This window comes from Aedes albopictus, chromosome 3 (assembly GCF_035046485.1).
Source record: "Aedes albopictus strain Foshan chromosome 3, AalbF5, whole genome shotgun sequence".
In the NCBI taxonomy this organism is placed as follows: Eukaryota; Metazoa; Arthropoda; class Insecta; order Diptera; family Culicidae; genus Aedes; species Aedes albopictus.
Window position 1 is genome coordinate 89597246 of NC_085138.1, and position 17877 is coordinate 89615122.

The 17877-nt window shown below is 42.9% G+C and overlaps 1 protein-coding gene across 2 annotated transcripts in view; it reads left to right on the plus strand.

The window, feature by feature from the left end:
* LOC109415782 (glycogen synthase kinase-3 beta) overlaps positions 1 to 15390 on the plus strand; it is a 111056-nt gene extending 95666 nt beyond the window's left edge. For both annotated transcript variants that reach the window (XM_029872944.2, XM_029872953.2), the window contains 2 exons: positions 8999 to 9185; positions 12851 to 15390. In XM_029872944.2, the coding sequence (XP_029728804.2) occupies positions 8999 to 9185; positions 12851 to 13242 (579 nt within the window). In that variant the 3' untranslated portion in view covers positions 13243 to 15390. The remainder of the gene's footprint in view (positions 1 to 8998; positions 9186 to 12850) is intronic.
* The last annotated feature ends 2487 nt before the right edge of the window (positions 15391 to 17877 follow it).

Here is a 17877-nt window from a genome sequence, read left to right on the forward strand (position 1 = left end):
ACCTGAGAATCCTCTAGTTTCACCCAGAGTTTCCCCAGGAGTTATGACTGGTATTCCTCCAAGAGTTCCAACTGGAACTCTCATGAGTTCCATCTAAAATTTCTCCTGAAGCTTAACCTGATATTTCTACAGGAATTCCTCTTGAGTTTTTCCAGGGATTTTACCTTGTATTACTCTAGGTTCCACTTAGAATATATTCATGATTTTCACCTTGGATGCCTCCAGAAAGTTCCCCAATCGGTTACTCGGAAAGATTCTCTGGCATTCCTACAAGAGTTCCACCTGCAATTTCTTCAGAAGTTCCATCCGACATTTAACTAGAAGTTTCACCTGGGATTTCATCAGGAGTACCACCTGCAATTTCTCTAAAAGTTCCACCTGAAGATTTCCAGATATTCTACCAAAGATTTGTTCAGGAGCTTCACCTGGTATTCTTCTAGGAGTTCCACATGAAATTTTTTTAGCAATGCTACCAGCCTTCCCCCAAGGGTTCTAACTGAAGTTCCGTGAAGAATCCCGCCCAGGATTCCTCCAGAATTCCCTCATGGAATCTCCATGAGCTCCACCTGTGTTTCCTGCAGGAGTTCCACCTGGGATTTCACCATGAGTTCCACCTAAGTTTTCTTCATTAGTATCACCTAGACTTCCTCCAGGAGTACAAATTGGTATTTCTCCACGAGTTGCCACTCCACAAGTTTAATCGGAGATTTCTCCAGAAATTCCTCTTGAGATTTATTCAAGATTTCCACCTGGGATTCCTCCAAGATGTCTATTTGAGGTTTCTTCACGGTTTCACTTTGGATTTATCCAAAAGTTCCTCCTGTAATTTATTCAGAAGTTTCACCTTGGACTCCTTCAGAAGCTCCACCAGTGTTTGCTCCATGAGTTCTATTTGACCTTATTGGATGAGTTCCACTTGAGATTTCTTGTGAAGTTTCATCTGATATTCATCTAGAAGTTGTACCTGGAATTCCTCCAGGAGTTCTATCAAATGTTTAACCTGAATTTTCTTTAAAAGTTCTACCTGTTTTTTTTTTTCCTAGAAGTTCTAGCAAACATCTATTCTGGTGGGCTACCTGGTATTGCTCCAGGAGTTCCACTTGAGATTCCTCCTCGAGTTCCACTAAGAGCTTTACCTGAAATTTCTTTAAATGTGTACCGTGGGGTTTTGCAGGAATTTTATCAAAGATTTATTCAGGAGTTCCGCCTGAAAATTCTTCAGCAGTACCACCACGCTTCATTCAAGGGTTCCAACTGGAGTTCCGTCGAGAGTTCCACCTGGGAATTCTCAATTTCCTCCAGGATTTCCTCAATGGGCTCCATCTGCGTTTCCCTCAGGAGTTCCAACTGGGATTTCTCTAGAATTTCTTCCTGGAATTTCTCCATTAGTTGTATCTGTGATTCATCCAGAAGTATCACCTGGAATCATTCCAGCAGTATCAATTTGGGTCCCAACTGGAATTTCTCCATGGGTTCCTTCTAGAAGCCCTCCAGGAGTTCATCCGAAAATGTTCCCCAAAAATGTGTATTCGAGAGTTCATTCAGTTCTTCTAAGATAAGTGTTCTTCTAAGACTTTCTTCAGCATATGTTCCCGAAAACGTTTCTTTAGGAGTTCTTTCGGTGTATTCATCGAGGATTGTTTTTGAAGGACTTTCTTCAGCAGTATTCCCACAAGAACTCATCGTGGATAATTACTTCAGTAGTGCTTCTGAATATGTTTTTGCAAATCTTCATTCAGAAATACGCCCAGGAACTTCCAGGTGTTTATCCAGAAATACTGCCGGGTTGCTCCGGAAACGTTCATTTAAGAGTTATTCCGGTAGCGCTTCTTAACCAAATCTTATATAAATGAAGTGCTTCTTAAACAGATCTATAAAAAAATCCCCATATAATTCCTTCAACAGTACCACAAGGCATCCTTCTACTGAGGGATCCAACTGGAACTCTCTCAAGTGTTGCATTCCGAATTCCTTCATGAGTTCCACCTGTGGTTCTTCAAGAGTTCCTACTGTAATTCCTCTCTAAATTTCTCAGAAGATCTCTCTCGGAATTTCTCCGGGGATCTCTTTAGGAATTCCTGTAGGGCATCCTTCGGATATTTCTCTAGATATTTTGTCCTCTAGGAATTGTTTTACCGGAGATTTATTTTGGGATTTCTTTGAGAATTCCCACCGGAATTCTTTTAGGAATTGTGTCAGAGATTCCTGCAGAAATTCCAGGGTTCCTACAAGGGTTTTCCAGGAATTGCTCTAGAAATTCCTTCAGGCATTCCTTGTATGATTACATCAGGAACCTCTCCCTGAATTCCTCCACGAATTACACTTGGTTTCTCTCCAATGATTGTATTAGCAATACTTCCAGAAATCATCATAGAAATTATTCCAGAGATTCCTATAGAAACTCCTCTGAAGATTTCTCAAGGAAGTCCTCCAGGGTTTTTTTCTAAAAACTCTCCCAGAGATTCTTGTAAGACTTCCTCCATGTAGTTCTCTAGAAATTCCCTCAGATATTCCAGGGATTTCTTTAGGAATTTCTCCTGGGATTGAGCATGAGCATGAGCATGATTGACCGCCCGCGGTTGCTCCTCTGTTATTGCAAGGACAACTGCATTTACACAAAGAACCAACAGATGATGCTTGGGATTAGCTTTCTCTTCATTGTGTAAATACTGGAATCCCAATACTTTTCAATAAGCAATACCAGCGCCGGCCGCGTCCGAATGCAGGTCAATTGAGGATGGGGAAGGAAGTGATGACGTGATTCTCGCTTAGGCCAATAACCGAGGAATTCTCTGCGTTACTACGAGAAATCACTAGGAGTTTGGACAGGGTAAATGGAGATGTGTTAAGGAATTCGTCGTAGTAAACGAATGTAATGTTTTGATTTTTGATGTTAAACACCGACGCACCCGTAGTTTGCGTTTCCGCCCGAGACAATGCTGAACGCGATCGATTCACAAGTATTTACAAAATTACACGTGATAAATAAATCAGAAAGACCTTACCGTATGGTTCGCCGTCTATCTTTTACCATTTATTCATTTGGACTAAAATATTACAAATGTCGACACCGAAGATGACGAACCATTCAAACTTTTGTGTACATGCAAAAAATGAAAGAAACATATTTATCATCAACTAAATGTGCTTTTGGAACTAGCGCCGACACATGACGTGACGAACTTTTCAATATTTGTTAGATAAATACACAAAAAACCAGAGCAGAATTTTATACATCCTTTAGCATCAATTATTGTGATAAAATGGAACGAGCTCACCAATAAACATCCTTCGAAGTCTCCAGTGCGTATGTGCTGCAGCATCTTCCACTAACTGGCCACGAAATCACACTGAACCGCTACAACAACACACTGGTACGACGATGTGCACATTCAAATTGTCGACGACGACGCGGCCGATCCGAATGAAAAAAAAGCGGCACTTCCACTTTGCCTCCAAAAACACACTAAACCGCCCCGTACGAAGATGAGCACGCACGCAGAACGACGACGCGATGCAACGACAAATCAAGACGGACTGAAATGTCATCAGCTGCTGGCATCACACGACCGACTCGCACAAAAACTAGTTTTTTTCCCCCAAAAACACGCACACAGAACGACGACGCGATGCAACGACAAATCAAGACGGACTGAAATGTCATCCGCTGCTGGCATCACACGACCGACTCGTACGAAAACTAGTTTTTTTTTCCCCCAAAAACACGCACACAGAACTACGACGCGATGCAACGACAAATCAAGACGGACTGAAATGTCATCCGCTGCTGGCATCACACGACCGACTCATTTAGGAATTTCTCCTGGGATTTGTTGAAAAACTCTCCTAAAAATTCCTCTAAGAATTCCTTTGAGAAGATAGACGATAGAATCCAAGAAGAAATTGCCCAAACATTTTACGAACTGATGGCGGTATTATTGAAGAAATTCTCTTAAAATTGCTCTAAGTATTTCCAGAGTATTTTTTGTAGAAATTCCAAATAGTATTTAACGTAAGATTTCCCAAAAAAATATTCTCAAGAATTTACTAAATTTACTGATTGCTAACAAAAAAAAAAACTCAAAAGACTTCCCAAAGAAATTTCCAAAGTAAATTTCAGATTAATTATTAAATGCATTTAAAAGGAACTGCCGAACTAAAGCTATTAACGGAAAAACTTCTAAAAGAATCTCCGAAACATATTCCAAAGATATTTTAGGATCCCTCAGGAATTACTAATCGTATTTTTTAAAAAAAATTTTAAAAGAAATCACCGAAGAAATTTCCAAATAAATTTCCGAAATTTTCAAAAAAATTGAAGAAATCTTTAAAAGATATTGCTTAAAGCTTTTACAAAGACATTTTTGTAAGGACTCCATCACAATAGATGTCTGTCACAATAGATCTAATAACTGGTCGCAGTGACGCACCCGAACAGGAATAAAAAAGGACCCCAAAAAAAATTGTCGTAGAAATTCCCAAAACCGTTATCGAAAGAATGGCTAAGACAATTTTCGAAGGAACTCTTTTTTTTTTAAAGCATTCCAAATAAAAGGAATCCCTGAATCCCAGAGGACTGCTAAAATTCCCAAAAAAAGTGTCGAAAAAATTGTAGAAATTTCCGAAGAAATCCCCAAAAAAAATACGAAAAGAATTGGGTTTTTAAATTTCGAAAAATGTACTGATTTTTTGATTTTATACGGAAGAGCACCTTTTTCTGAGCCACTATGATTTTTTTCAGATTTTTAGAACTTAATTTTGGTACCTAAAATCAGTTTCAAAGAGATTTTCTGAAATCACCTTTTGACAGCTGGGCAACTGTTTGACAGCTCCGCCCAGTACAAAATGCGACGAGGGGTGATTCGACAAATCGCTCCCATACAAAGTTCAAACTAATTTTAAAATAGGTTCCCGGTCACCAAAATTCGTGAAAATTTGGATTTGGGCTCAGTTCGGCATGCAGATTCAGAATATGGAATTATCTCAACACCGCTAAAGAAGCCAATTGCTGTGTCTTGTGTCTGTGCTAGCGTTGAGCAATTTTAAATCGATGTTCGCAACATCGATGTTTTTGTTCCGATTAATCGATTTTTTGAATCGATGTTGAATGTTGACGATTTTTTGAGTCGATCGAATGTTGACCGAATCGATTTTTTACATTGAATTTTTTTTCGAGTCGAAATTATTAAATTTCTTTTTTTTTTCAGAATGCACTGTAGAATTTTACCATTGAAAAATGTACATAATGTACAAAATGTACATAAAATCAGGTTCCCTGGGAAATTCCTACCAGGAGTCTAAGTGAATCTATCTCAGAAAACTGGAGTAATCTTTTTTTTTATGTTTTGTTTGGGAATATCTCTCAGAATTCCAGAGAATCCTTCGCAGGATACTGGGGAAGTCCATTCTAGATGTATTCGTAATCCCTTCCAGGGAGAATCCTTATCAGATTTTCGAGAAAACCTCCTTAGGTTTCTAGCTACATTTCTCTCAAGAATCTCGAAGAACCCGTCTTATGATGCCTCTCAGAATTCTGGGGGGAATCACTCGTTAAATTCTGGGAAATACCTTTCGGGATTCTGACAGAATTATTCTCAGCATGCATTCTAATGGATTCTAATGGATTCAGGATTTTAAAGAAATTCTAGGAGAATACTTAAAAGGATTCTGGAAGAATTCTTCTCAGGATTCTAGGAGAATCCTATCTCTCAAAATTCAGTGAGAGTATACCTCAGGTTTCTCTGGCAATCCCGCCTAGTATTTTGAGGGAACCTTTCTCTGGGTTCTGGAGTAATCCTTCTTAGGATTCTAAGTTACCCTTCTCAGGATTCTCGGTCATTTCTTTTGAGTTTCTTGGGGAATTCATCTTAGAATTTCGAAAACCTTTTTTTTGTGAGAATCTCTCTCAGTATTCTAGATAAATTAATTTCAAGAATGTGGAAGAACCGCTCTTGGAATTTCTCTCAGAATTCTGCGATAATCCCTCTTAGGATTCTGGAACATTTTAGGAGAATTCAAAGAGAAAGCTTCTCTAAGGATTTTAAGACAATCTATCACAGGATTCTGGGAGAATTCCTCTCGGGGCTCTGAGACAATACTTCTCATAGATATGGAGAAATTTCTCTTAGGATTCTAGGAAAATCCTTAAAAGATTTCAGTACTTGGTACTTCCTACCAAGATACCGGAAGAGTATTGCTTTCTTTTCTAGATAATGTCGCTCAGGATTCTGTTGTAATTATTTTCAGCATTCTGAAGAAATCTCTGTCATAATTTTAGAGGAACTCCTTTCAGAATTCTGAAGGAGTCTCTTTAAAGATCATGGGGGAGTTTCTATCAGCAATCTGCGGGAATTTATCTCAGTACTATATTGGAATACTTCTCAGAGTTCTGGGGAATCTCAGGATTATTCTTTCGATTCAAAAATATTATTTTTTTAGAATGCCTTGCCTCAACGTTATTTCCATTTTCGAATCAGAGTCGCGAAATGTACGATGTGCAATCTCAAATTTTGATATTGAATTTATCAGGACAATTGAAACATATCATGAACTTGATGCAGTTGTTAGAAATCCTACCTACAGAGTTACGTTTGCCGTTCCTATTCATCTGCCGGGCACGTGATTTAACAACTTTCTTACGGGCAGGCAATTCTCAACAATAAGGATGATCATCCAGATAAACTGCTTTGATAATAACGACGAATAGAACGCAGTGACACCTGTTATCACTTACATGTTACAAGACACCGACACATCCGGCCAATAGTGGACACCGCACACTGCACACAAGAACGAATGCACAGTGATTTGCTGAAAGTGGAAACTTACTCTCGTCATCGGAGAAACTCAAACTCCCACCCACCAAACTACAGTGGCAACTTTTCCAACTTATTTCGGGGAAATGCGCCGAAGCTGGCGGGGGGTTGACCCACTTTCAGTTTTTAGATTTCCCCGACAACTACCTTTCATCTAGTTTGTCTGCTCATCTTTTAAAATTTGACTAAATTAGTTCCCTTGCTGCTGCTGCTGCATCCAGCACCGCATCAACCAGCGATAACTTTCGTCGACACAGCTTCCGATCCTGTGGCGTGGACTGGCTGTTCTGCGGGAAACTACACAGATAGATAGATGGACCCACTTTTAGGTACCTACGACAGACAACGTCGTGCTATGACGCTCTAGCAAATCAGCAACGTGATGCAGTTAGCTACATTTCCATATCCATCCATAGGTACACGTGCGAAAAGTTTTCCCTTTGCGTACTGCTCCTTTTCAGCAGCAGTAGCATCAGCTGCCACTGCAGCAGCAAATTGAACTAGGAAAAGTTAGAGGACATGAGGGAAATTGTGTCCATAAAGCTGTCGTTTCCTGTCGTCGTCGCCCATAGTCCTTTACACGAAATTTCGTCTTTCGTCCAGCGCTGTTGAAACGTTAGGGTGTAGTTCTCAATTGAGTTGGACGGGAAACTGCGAAAGAAAGATGAACGGGGATAGTTCGGTAAGTGGATAAACTAGATTGATCTGTCGACGACTTTTAACTTTTGTTGGATGAAGAAGTTATTTTTACGACATCCGGAAGACGTTTACTTGCACCTAAGACAAGTGGGTCACTCGGTGACCGAGAATCACGTTTCAACTGAAGATGACTATTTATTACGTTAAGGACAGGCTTGTTAGAATCCCAACATGGCCGCCACATAGCCGATTTTAGCCCCTACTCACGATTTCGAGCGCACAAATCTCTTCGTAAACAAAACCAGCGGACCTGATCTTCTTATTTGAAGCTTATTACAAGTGAGCAAGAACAGAATAAGAAAATGCACCGTTGTTTGCTTCTTGAAATTTGTGCGTCTGAAGTTCCGATGCACTGTTGAAGCGGGATTTCAAGACGTTTGTCCTTAAATGTTCGATAGAAGTTTGCAATTATGATATGGCTTTCTTTGTTATCATGAATCCTCAAAAAACGCATTCCATTTCAGTAAATTTGTGTCATTCGTTCTTGTTTCTTGGCTCACAACTTGTTGGTGTCTCAACAGTAAAAAAATCCACATTGTTAACAGTTCTAGTGACAGTAATAAATCATTGATCGTTTGTCTAACCCACACTGTTCCCCATATTTTCTGATAGCACTAGATTGAAAAATCCCAAATGACAGAGTGTTCGCGTTTAATGAAGTTTCGGCACATCAGCTTAGTAGCACTTATCGCACTTTTTTATTCCACTTGGCTTCTCTCGTCTTGCACCGAGAGAAGTTATCACCAACCACTTCAACGCCCGCAGCACGGCTTGAAAGCTTCTCGTATGTTCTTTACTACATAGCTTCTCTCTAGCCCATCATCATTCCTCTCATCACCTTCCCTAGGCTTCGTCATCCCAAATAAAACATTTCAACATTTTGCCAGAGGTGTCTCGTGATTGCGAGCACCGATTGTCCTCCCATTATTGGTTCTCTCTCTCTCTCTCTCTCTGTTGTGGTACAGTAAGACGACGACATGTGATGAGAGGAAGTAAGCTGCCTTCGATTCGAGTCTTGCCGCGCCGCTCCGCACACTACCACCAAGCACCCGTTTCAATCTCATCTTTGAACTACGCTCGTGCATCGTTTGTTTCATTTCTATACCGTGTTTTTTTTTTCTCGTTAACTGACGTGAGTCGAAACCAACCGCCTGTGATGATTTGACAGCAATGAGTGAATTCTGAAGTTCGTTTCCTTCTATTTCTCTTCCAAACTGCCTTCTTAAGTTTTGATTTATTCTCTTCTTTATTTTCGGTTATTTAGCTAGTATGAATCTTTTCTGACTTTTTCTTCTTTTTATTTATCTCTTCTCTTCTGTTAGTTCCTACTTATTGTTTACTGTTAACTTCTCTTATTTTCTAACTGATTTCCTCCGTTTTTTCTTCTCCCTCCTTCTGTTTCGTCGAAAAGTTCAGAATCCATTACTAATCACCATTTGTTTCTTCTTGAATTCTTTTTCTCCGATCTTCTTCCCATCCTACAGGTATTCCGAGCACGCACCCCACCAGATGCGATCGCACTTGTATCCCGGTTGCTAGAGTACACCCCGGGATCGAGAATAACACCGATCCAGGCATGCGCGCATCCCTTCTTCAACGAGCTACGGGAGGGCAACAGGACACTACCGAACGGCCGCGAGTTTCCGCCACTGTTCAACTTCACAGAGCAAGGTATGTTTATTACGCATTCAAATAAAACTGATTAGTCTAGCATTCTCTAACAAAAATCTTGAGAAGGATTTTTCCAGAAGCCTAGAAGGAGGCTATCCAAAATCCTGGAAGGAGTTTTTCCAGAAACCTGTAAGGTGTCGTTCCAGAAACCTGTAAGGTGCCCTTCCAGAAACCTGGAAGGTTTCCTTGCAGAAACCTGGAAGGTTTCCTTGCAGAAACCTGGAAGGTTTCCTTGCAGAAACCTGGAAGGTTTCCTTGCAGAAACCTGGAAGGTTTCCTTGCAGAAACCTGGAAGGTTTCCTTGCAGAAACCTGGAAGGTTTCCTTGCAGAAACCTGGAAGGTTTCCTTGCAGAAACCTGGAAGGTTTCCTTGCAGAAAGCTGGAAGGTTTCCTTGCAGAAAGCTGGAAGGTTTCCTTGCAGAAAGCTGGAAGGTTTCCTTGCAGAAAGCTGGAAGGTTTCCTTGCAGAAAGCTGGAAGGTTTCCTTGCAGAAAGCTGGAAGGTTTCCTTGCAGAAAGCTGGAAGGTGTCCTTCCAGAAGCCTGGAAGGTGTCCTTCCAGAAGCCTGGAAGGTGTCCTTCCAGAAGCCTGGAAGGTGTCCTTCCAGAAGCCTGGAAGGTGTCCTTCCAGAAGCCTGGAAGGTGTCCTTCCAGAAGCCTGGAAGGTGTCCTTCCAGAAGCCTGGAAGGTGTCCTTCCAGAAGCCTGGAAGGTGTCCTTCCAGAAGCCTGGAAGGTGTCCTTCCAGAAGCCTGGAAGGTGTCCTTCCAGAAGCCTGGAATGTGCCCTTCCAGAAGCCTGGAAGGTGTCCTTCCAGAAGCCTGGAAGGTGTCCTTCCAGAAGCCTGGAAGGTGTCCTTCCAGAAGCCTGGAAGGTGTCCTTCCAGAAGCCTGGAAGGTGTCCTTCCAGAAGCCTGGAAGGTGTCCTTCCAGAAGCCTGGAAGGTGTCCTTCCAGAAGCCTGGAAGGTGTCCTTCCAGAAGCCTGGAAGGTGTCCTTCCAGAAGCCTGGAAGGTGTCCTTCCAGAAGCCTGGAAGGTGTCCTTCCAGAAGCCTGGAAGGTGTCCTTCCAGAAGCCTGGAAGGTGTCCTTCCAGAAGCCTGGAAGGTGTCCTTCCAGAAGCCTGGAAGGTGTCCTTCCAGAAGCCTGGAAGGTGTCCTTCCAGAAGCCTGGAAGGTGTCCTTCCAGAAGCCTGGAAGGTGTCCTTCCAGAAGCCTGGAAGGTGTCCTTCCAGAAGCCTGGAAGGTGTCCTTCCAGAAGCCTGGAATGTGCCCTTCCAGAAGCCTGGAAGGTGTCCTTCCAGAAGCCTGGAAGGTGTCCTTCCAGAAGCCTGGAAGGTGTCCTTCCAGAAGCCTGGAAGGTGTCCTTCCAGAAGCCTGGAAGGTGTCCTTCCAGAAGCCTGGAAGGTGTCCTTCCAGAAGCCTGGAAGGTGTCCTTCCAGAAGCCTGGAAGGTGTCCTTCCAGAAGCCTGGAAGGTGTCCTTCCAGAAGCCTGGAAGGTGTCCTTCCAGAAGCCTGGAAGGTGTCCTTCCAGAAGCCTGGAAGGTGTCCTTCCAGAAGCCTGGAAGGTGTCCTTCCAGAAGCCTGGAAGGTGTCCTTCCAGAAGCCTGGAAGGTGTCCTTCCAGAAGCCTGGAAGGTGTCCTTCCAGAAGCCTGGAAGGTGTCCTTCCAGAAGCCTGGAAGGTGTCCTTCCAAAAGACTGGAAGGTGCCCTTCCAGAAGACTGGAAGGTGCCGTTCCAGAAGACTGGAAGGTGCCCTTCCAGAAGACTGGAAGGTGCCCTTCCAGAAGACTGGAAGGTGCCCTTCCAGAAGACTGGAAGGTGCCCTTCCAGAAGACTGGAAGGTGCCCTTCCAGAAGACTGGAAGGTGCCCTTCCAGAAGACTGGAAGGTGCCCTTCCAGAAGACTGGAAGGTGCCCTTCCAGAAGACTGGAAGGTGCTCTTCCAGAAGACTGGAAGGTGCCCTTCCAGAAGACTGGAAGGTGCCCTTCCAGAAGACTGGAAGGTGCCCTTCCAGAAGACTGGAAGGTGCCCTTCCAGAAGACTGGAAGGTGCCCTTCCAGAAGACTGGAAGGTGCCCTTCCAGAAGACTGGAAGGTGCCCTTCCAGAAGACTGGAAGGTGCCCTTCCAGAAGACTGGAAGGTGCCCTTCCAGAAGACTGGAAGGTGCCCTTCCAGAAGACTGGAAGGTGCCCTTCCAGAAGACTGGAAGGTGCCCTTCCAGAAGACTGGAAGGTGCCCTTCCAGAAGACTGGAAGGTGCCCTTCCAGAAGACTGGAAGGTGCCCTTCCAGAGGACTGGAAGGTGCCCTTCCAGAAGACTGGAAGGTGCCCTTCCAGAAGACTGGAAGGTGCCCTTCCAGAAGACTGGAAGGTGCCCTTCCAGAAGACTGGAAGGTGCCCTACCAGAAGACTGGAAGGTGCCCTACCAGAAGACTGGAAGGTGCCCTACCAGAAGACTGGAAGGTGCCCTACCAGAAGACTGGAAGGTGCCCTTCCAGAAGACTGGAAGGTGCCCTTCCAGAAGACTGGAAGGTGCCCTTCCAGAAGACTGGAAGGTGCCCTTCCAGAAGACTGGAAGGTGCCCTTCCAGAAGACTGGAAGGTGCCCTTCCAGAAGACTGGAAGGTGCCCTTCCAGAAGACTGGAAGGTGCCCTTCCAGAAGACTGGAAGGTGCCCTTCCAGAAGACTGGAAGGTGCCCTTCCAGAAGACTGGAAGGTGCCCTTCCAGAAGACTGGAAGGTGCCCTTCCAGAAGACTGGAAGGTGCCCTTCCAGAAGACTGGAAGGTGCCCTTCCAGAAGACTGGAAGGTGCCCTTCCAGAAGACTGGAAGGTGCCCTTCCAGAAGACTGGAAGGTGCCCTTCCAGAAGACTGGAAGGTGCCCTTCCAGAAGACTGGAAGGTGCCCTTCCAGAAGACTGGAAGGTGCCCTTCCAGAAGACTGGAAGGTGCCCTTCCAGAAGACTGGAAGGTGCCCTTCCAGAAGACTGGAAGGTGCCCTTCAAGAAGACTGGAAGGTGCCCTTCAAGAAGACTGGAAGGTTACCTTCCAGAAGACTGGAAGGTTCCCTTCCAGAAGACTGGTAGGTGTCCTTCAAGCAGTCTGGAAGATATCCTTATAGAGCCAAACTTTAAATGGTATCAGCAGTCTGGAAGGTGTCCTTCCAGAAGCCTGGAAGGTATCCTTTTAGTAGACTGGAAGGTGTCCTTCCAGAAGCCTGGAAGATGTCCTTTCAGAAGACTGGAAGGTGTCCTTTCAGTAGACTGGAAGGTGTCCTTCCAGAAGACTGGAAGGTGTCCTTCCAGCAGTCTGGAAGGTGTCCTTCCAGCAGTCTGGAAGGTGTCCTTCCAGCAGTCTGGAAGGTGTCCTTCCAGCAGTCTGGAAGGTGTCCTTCCAGCAGTCTGGAAGGTGTCCTTCCAGCAGTCTGGAAGGTGTCCTTCTTCCAGCAGTCTGGAAGGTGTCCTTCCAGCAGTCTGGAAGATATCCTTCCAGAGTCAAACTTTAAACGGTATCAGAGGTGAACAAACTTCGAAGTAGGAATAATTTTGGCATAAGGTCATCTGGCATAAAGTACAGTTGACGTAACGACCATGAGGCCAACTAACAGAATTATACTTGGAATTATATCAGTTTTTAAGTTTAACACGTTATCTATCCCCTTTTCGTTTTACAGAGCTAGCAATTCAACCAAACCTAAACCTGATACTGAGGCCCCGGAACCCGAACGACGCGAAAGCCGGCCAATCGTCCAGCTCGACGGACGGCGGCAACAGTGGCAGCGGTGGCAACGGTGCCGGAGCCAACAGCAGCACAGGTTCCGTCAGCGGTAGCAACAATAACAACAACAGCGGCCCAGGCAACGGTGGCAGTAGCAATAGTGGCGCCGCGCCCGACAGCACCCAGGTGCAGGGCGGCGGCGCCAGCGGTAGCAACCAGGGGGTGGGAGCTGGGGCGCAATCCGTCGGCGGTGCGGAGGATATTACGTCATCACAGTCCGTACCCGGCGTCGACAGTAGTTCCAGTCAAGGAGCTATAGCGTCAGCGGCAACTTCTACGATGGGTTAGCTTTAATTCTTACACATTAAAATATTATATTATATATTTTTTTAATTTTAAAATTATTAATTTAATGCGAGGATGGAAATAAAAAAAGAAAACAAAAGAAACCAAGCAAAGGATGAAAAACGAGGCAAAATTGTGAAACAAAAGTTAATAAAATTACTAGCAAGGTAAAAACAAAATTCAGCAAAACCCAGAATTACATATTAATAAACACATAGACGAATTATTGAATATTGAAAAACTACCACACACAGAGGAAAGGAATACCAACACTACTAATCGTGCAGCACCTCGTGCATAGCCGGAATACGCGCGAGGTACTAACCAAGTAAATTGCAAATTTACACCTTCAACGAGAAAAAGATAAATTCAGAGAGTAATAACTATTTCAAATCAATATTATTCTTACTAAAAAGAAAAATTTAACACACACACATACACTCTCACACACACCAAACTACTAGAGGATCAAAAGTCAGTCAGTCACCGTAAGCAAAAAAAAAGAAATTACACAGACTTATACGTTCTGGATGAAAATAGTAGTTTCAATTCGCTAGTTATAGTTATTAAAAAGGAGCAAGTTTAGTTTTTCGTTCTCTTGTGACTGTTGTGCAAACTAAAAGAAGAAAAAAAGGAAAAATATTAATTATAATCGTAAGCCGACAAAAATATACCCACAGAGAACTGTCTATCATACACACGGATACACGGAACCCGTTGCATGTGAGCTACAAAATACGAGTCCGCGGCTGCACCAGCAGTCTTCGATTGACGAAGGCTGAGCGGCCGCCACGGTAAATCGCTTTTCTTTGTTATTGCTTTCGGTTAGTCCCCTTTTTTAATCGGTTTTTTCGTTTGTTTATCTGTTTCTTTTTCTGTGTCGTTTTAACCCCCGCAAAGGAGGGATTATACCCCCGAGAGGTTGTTCCCCCGAGGGGTTTCCGTGCCGGGCTGCCGGCTGGAGAATCCAGTTTCTTCTTTTACTTAGGTCAACTTTGAGGAAAGTGGGAAGTGTATAATGTTACATATAACTAAATGAAGTAAAGTAAACAGAGAATCAAAGTGTTATGCCCCCGAAACTATATGCATGAAGCAAAACATATGCGTTAGAAATTGTGCGCGAAGCGCGTGCGATTTTTTAAGAAAAGTGAAAATTGTGTACGTGCATCGATTTCTATTATTTCATTAAATAAATAACAAAACGAGAAAAAAAATGATGAAAGCGAGGCGAGCGTTGTACGTATATATCTTGTGTAGTAGTGTGAAAAATTTGTTTATATTACTATTAACGAAGTAAAGGAACATTAGCTACTAGAACACACTCAGTAGAAAATGGAAGGAAAATACACAAGTACCACTAAATAATTACAAGTACAGATAGCAGTGTTGAGAGAGAGCGAGCGAGCATTGTAAAATGGTGAGGCAAGCAGCAGGAGAAAATAGCAAGAAAATAAAAATACAAACCAGCATTATTCAAACTTCTTCTAATCTTTGCAAAATTTGTCAACTGATCCATACAGAACAAAAAGAACAGTCTCTCCAATCAGCTGTGTCTACTAGTGAATGAACCCTACACAGGAGACAAGCATAATTATAATAATCAAACAATAAATTATTTTAAATAAAATGAAGTACAGAGAAATCACTGAGAAAAAAAAAACAAATGGAAAAACCTGTTTTTGTAGCATAAAGAAAGTATATATATTAATGCATAAGTAATTTAAATTTGAGTCTAAAAGAAACACAGAGAAAAACAAGTAAAAGAGAAGAAAAGTAGATCTTCATTGATTATTGAAAATAAACACGGCGAAAAAGAATCGAGAGCGCACTTGTTGCGAGAAGAAACTTGTGGGAAAAAGAAAAAGAAACTAGCCGAAAATTGTAATTAGCGTAAAACCACAAAAACACACACACAGTACCCAATTGGAAAATATCGTTGTCGCCCTGAAACACAGTAAAAACAAAACAAACAACCCAACACCTGCATACCCTTCACCATTTGGTGGATTAGGTGAAAAGAGTAATATTGAAAACAACAAAAGTAAAAAACAACACCCACACAGACACACATAGTAACTGCTACAATTTTTAGCTATTAGATATTTTAATCAGCTAGAAAAAAAAGTAAATAAAGGAAAAAATGTTAAGAGATTTCGCTGTCATCTATGATATACGATCGTATGGAATGTTCGTTCTTGTGATCACTGCCCTTGATTTCTCCTCTCATCTTGTTTGATCTCATCGTTGGGTTTTTCGCTTGAAAATCGCACCTTTCTTTTGAAGGTATTGGCTTATTCCACATCCCGTAACGCAGACAGATTACCTTTTCGAGGTGTGTTACGGTGTAAAATCTGGCAAACGTCGGTAACGATGGAGCATTCGAAAAACCACACTGCACTCCTATCATTTCAGTATACATGGTGCACTTTTGTTTGGCCAAACAGTTTGGCACAGAATGATATGCGGAAATTTCACGAAACTATCGATGACATGTGGAGGAAAACCGAGCCATCTCTCGCGATCACACTACTGAGCGCTGCCTACAAGGTACTCTCCCAAATTTTATGCTGCCGTCTATCACCGATTGCAAGAGAGATCGTGGGGTTATATCAGGCTGGATTCATGGGTGAAAGCGCTGCGACAGACCAGATGTTCGCCATCCGTCAGGTGTTGCAGAAATGCCGCGAATACAACGTGCCCACACATTACTTGTTCATTGATTTCAAATCGGCGTATGATACAATGGATCGAGAACATCTATGGCAGATTATACACGAATACGGATTCCCGGATAAACTGATACGATTGATCAATGCGACGATGGATCGAGTGATGTGCTGTGCGTAGTTCGAGTATCAGAGACACTCTCGAGTCCCTTCGAATTTCGCAGAGGGTTAGGGCAACATTGCTTTAGTTAGAGGGTGTAATTAAGAGAGCGGGAATAAACACGAGTGGAACGATTTTCACGAATCCGTTCAGCTGCTCTGTTTCGCTGATGAAATTGATATTATTGCTCGTAAATTTGAGACGATGGCGAAAACGTACATCCGACTGAAGAGTGAAGCCAAGCTCTTTCACATATGTATCTAGGGGTCTGGTTCGACTCTAAAGGCACCTGGGGAAAGCGCATTAATTACCTGTATCAGAAGTGCCAACAACGAATCAACTTCATGCAGACACTCACCGGAACATGGTGGGGAGCCCACCCGGAAGATCTGATAAAGCTTTATCGTGCAACGATACTGTCGGTTCTCGAATACGGTAGCTTTTGCTTTCAGTCCGCCGCGAAAACACACATCCTGAAGCTAGAGCGTATCCAGTATCGCGTTAGGCTGCATGAACTCGATGCACACAATGAGTATGGAGGTACTAGCAGCAGCAGTGCTTGAAATCGAGTGAATATGAATGGTACGATCAGTCATCAGCACCAACCATCACTACGAACGAACACGCACAGGGAGCAAAGAGAAACCGAACCAACCGCGACCACTATTCCTCATCGGTCGGTTGGCTGGTGAAGCATATAGAGTTTTGCATCGAAATTTAACCTCAATTTTCTCTCCGAGAGAGAAAAGAACGGCAACGAATGGGAATCCAAACAAACCACCGGAAAATGGCAAAATTCGCGTTAGAGGGAAAAGGAAGGGACGAACGAGAATTAGGCTGACCAGATTTGTCCCGTTTAAGGAGAAACTTCAAAGAATACCAATATGGCTGCCACAATGGCCGACTTGGACCCCTACTCACGTTTTCAAGAGAACAAATCTTACAAATTCGTAAACAAATGCGCTCGATTTGGAAAAGCTGCCTCTTTTTGCAAGTGAGCAAAGCCAGGATAATCAAGTGCGGCTTGGTTCGATGCTTCGTTTGTCAGATTTGTGCCTCTAAAATTTGTATGCAAAATTGCAATGGGATTTCTTGATGTTTCACCTTAAATACGGAACACATTCCGGAAACTCAACAAAAAGAAAATCAATGTCCCAAAACAGAACTGCATGATGTAAATAATGCTATTTCAGCTAGAAAGAACGAATAATTAAGTTAAAAACGTTAACTATGCTCCAGAGACGAGCGTTTGAAAATTTTGTTGTCCCGTTAAATACGGGACGGATGGTCAGCCTAACGAGAATGAACCGAACGTTCATTCGTGACGTCACCTTACAGAATTCTATAGAATTCTGCAAGGTGACGTCACGAATGAACGTTCGGTTCATTCTCGTTCGTCCCTTCCTTTTCCCTCTCACGCGAATTTTGACATTTTCCGGTGGTTTGTTTTGATTCCCATTCGTTGCCGTTCTTTTCTCTCTCAGAGAGAAAATTGAGGTTAAATTTCCATGCAAAACTCTATTGACTGGTAACGATTATTTCTCACTTGCTGCGGTGAGGCTGAAGAGGCGTAAATGATTCAGTGGATTTATTTTTTGCTCAAAACTTGTAAAAACAATCAATTTATTCATAAGAGAATGTTGGACGTGACTATTATAGGGTATGTGTTCCTTCAGTAATCTCACGCTCCCATATTCATCCTATTCGAAAACAAGCGATTACGGCACCGATTGATTCCGTTCTTTGTGTTTACATGGGTGCTCACTTCTAACAAAAAATACAAAAATAAGAAACAAAGCAAACAGCGCTCCA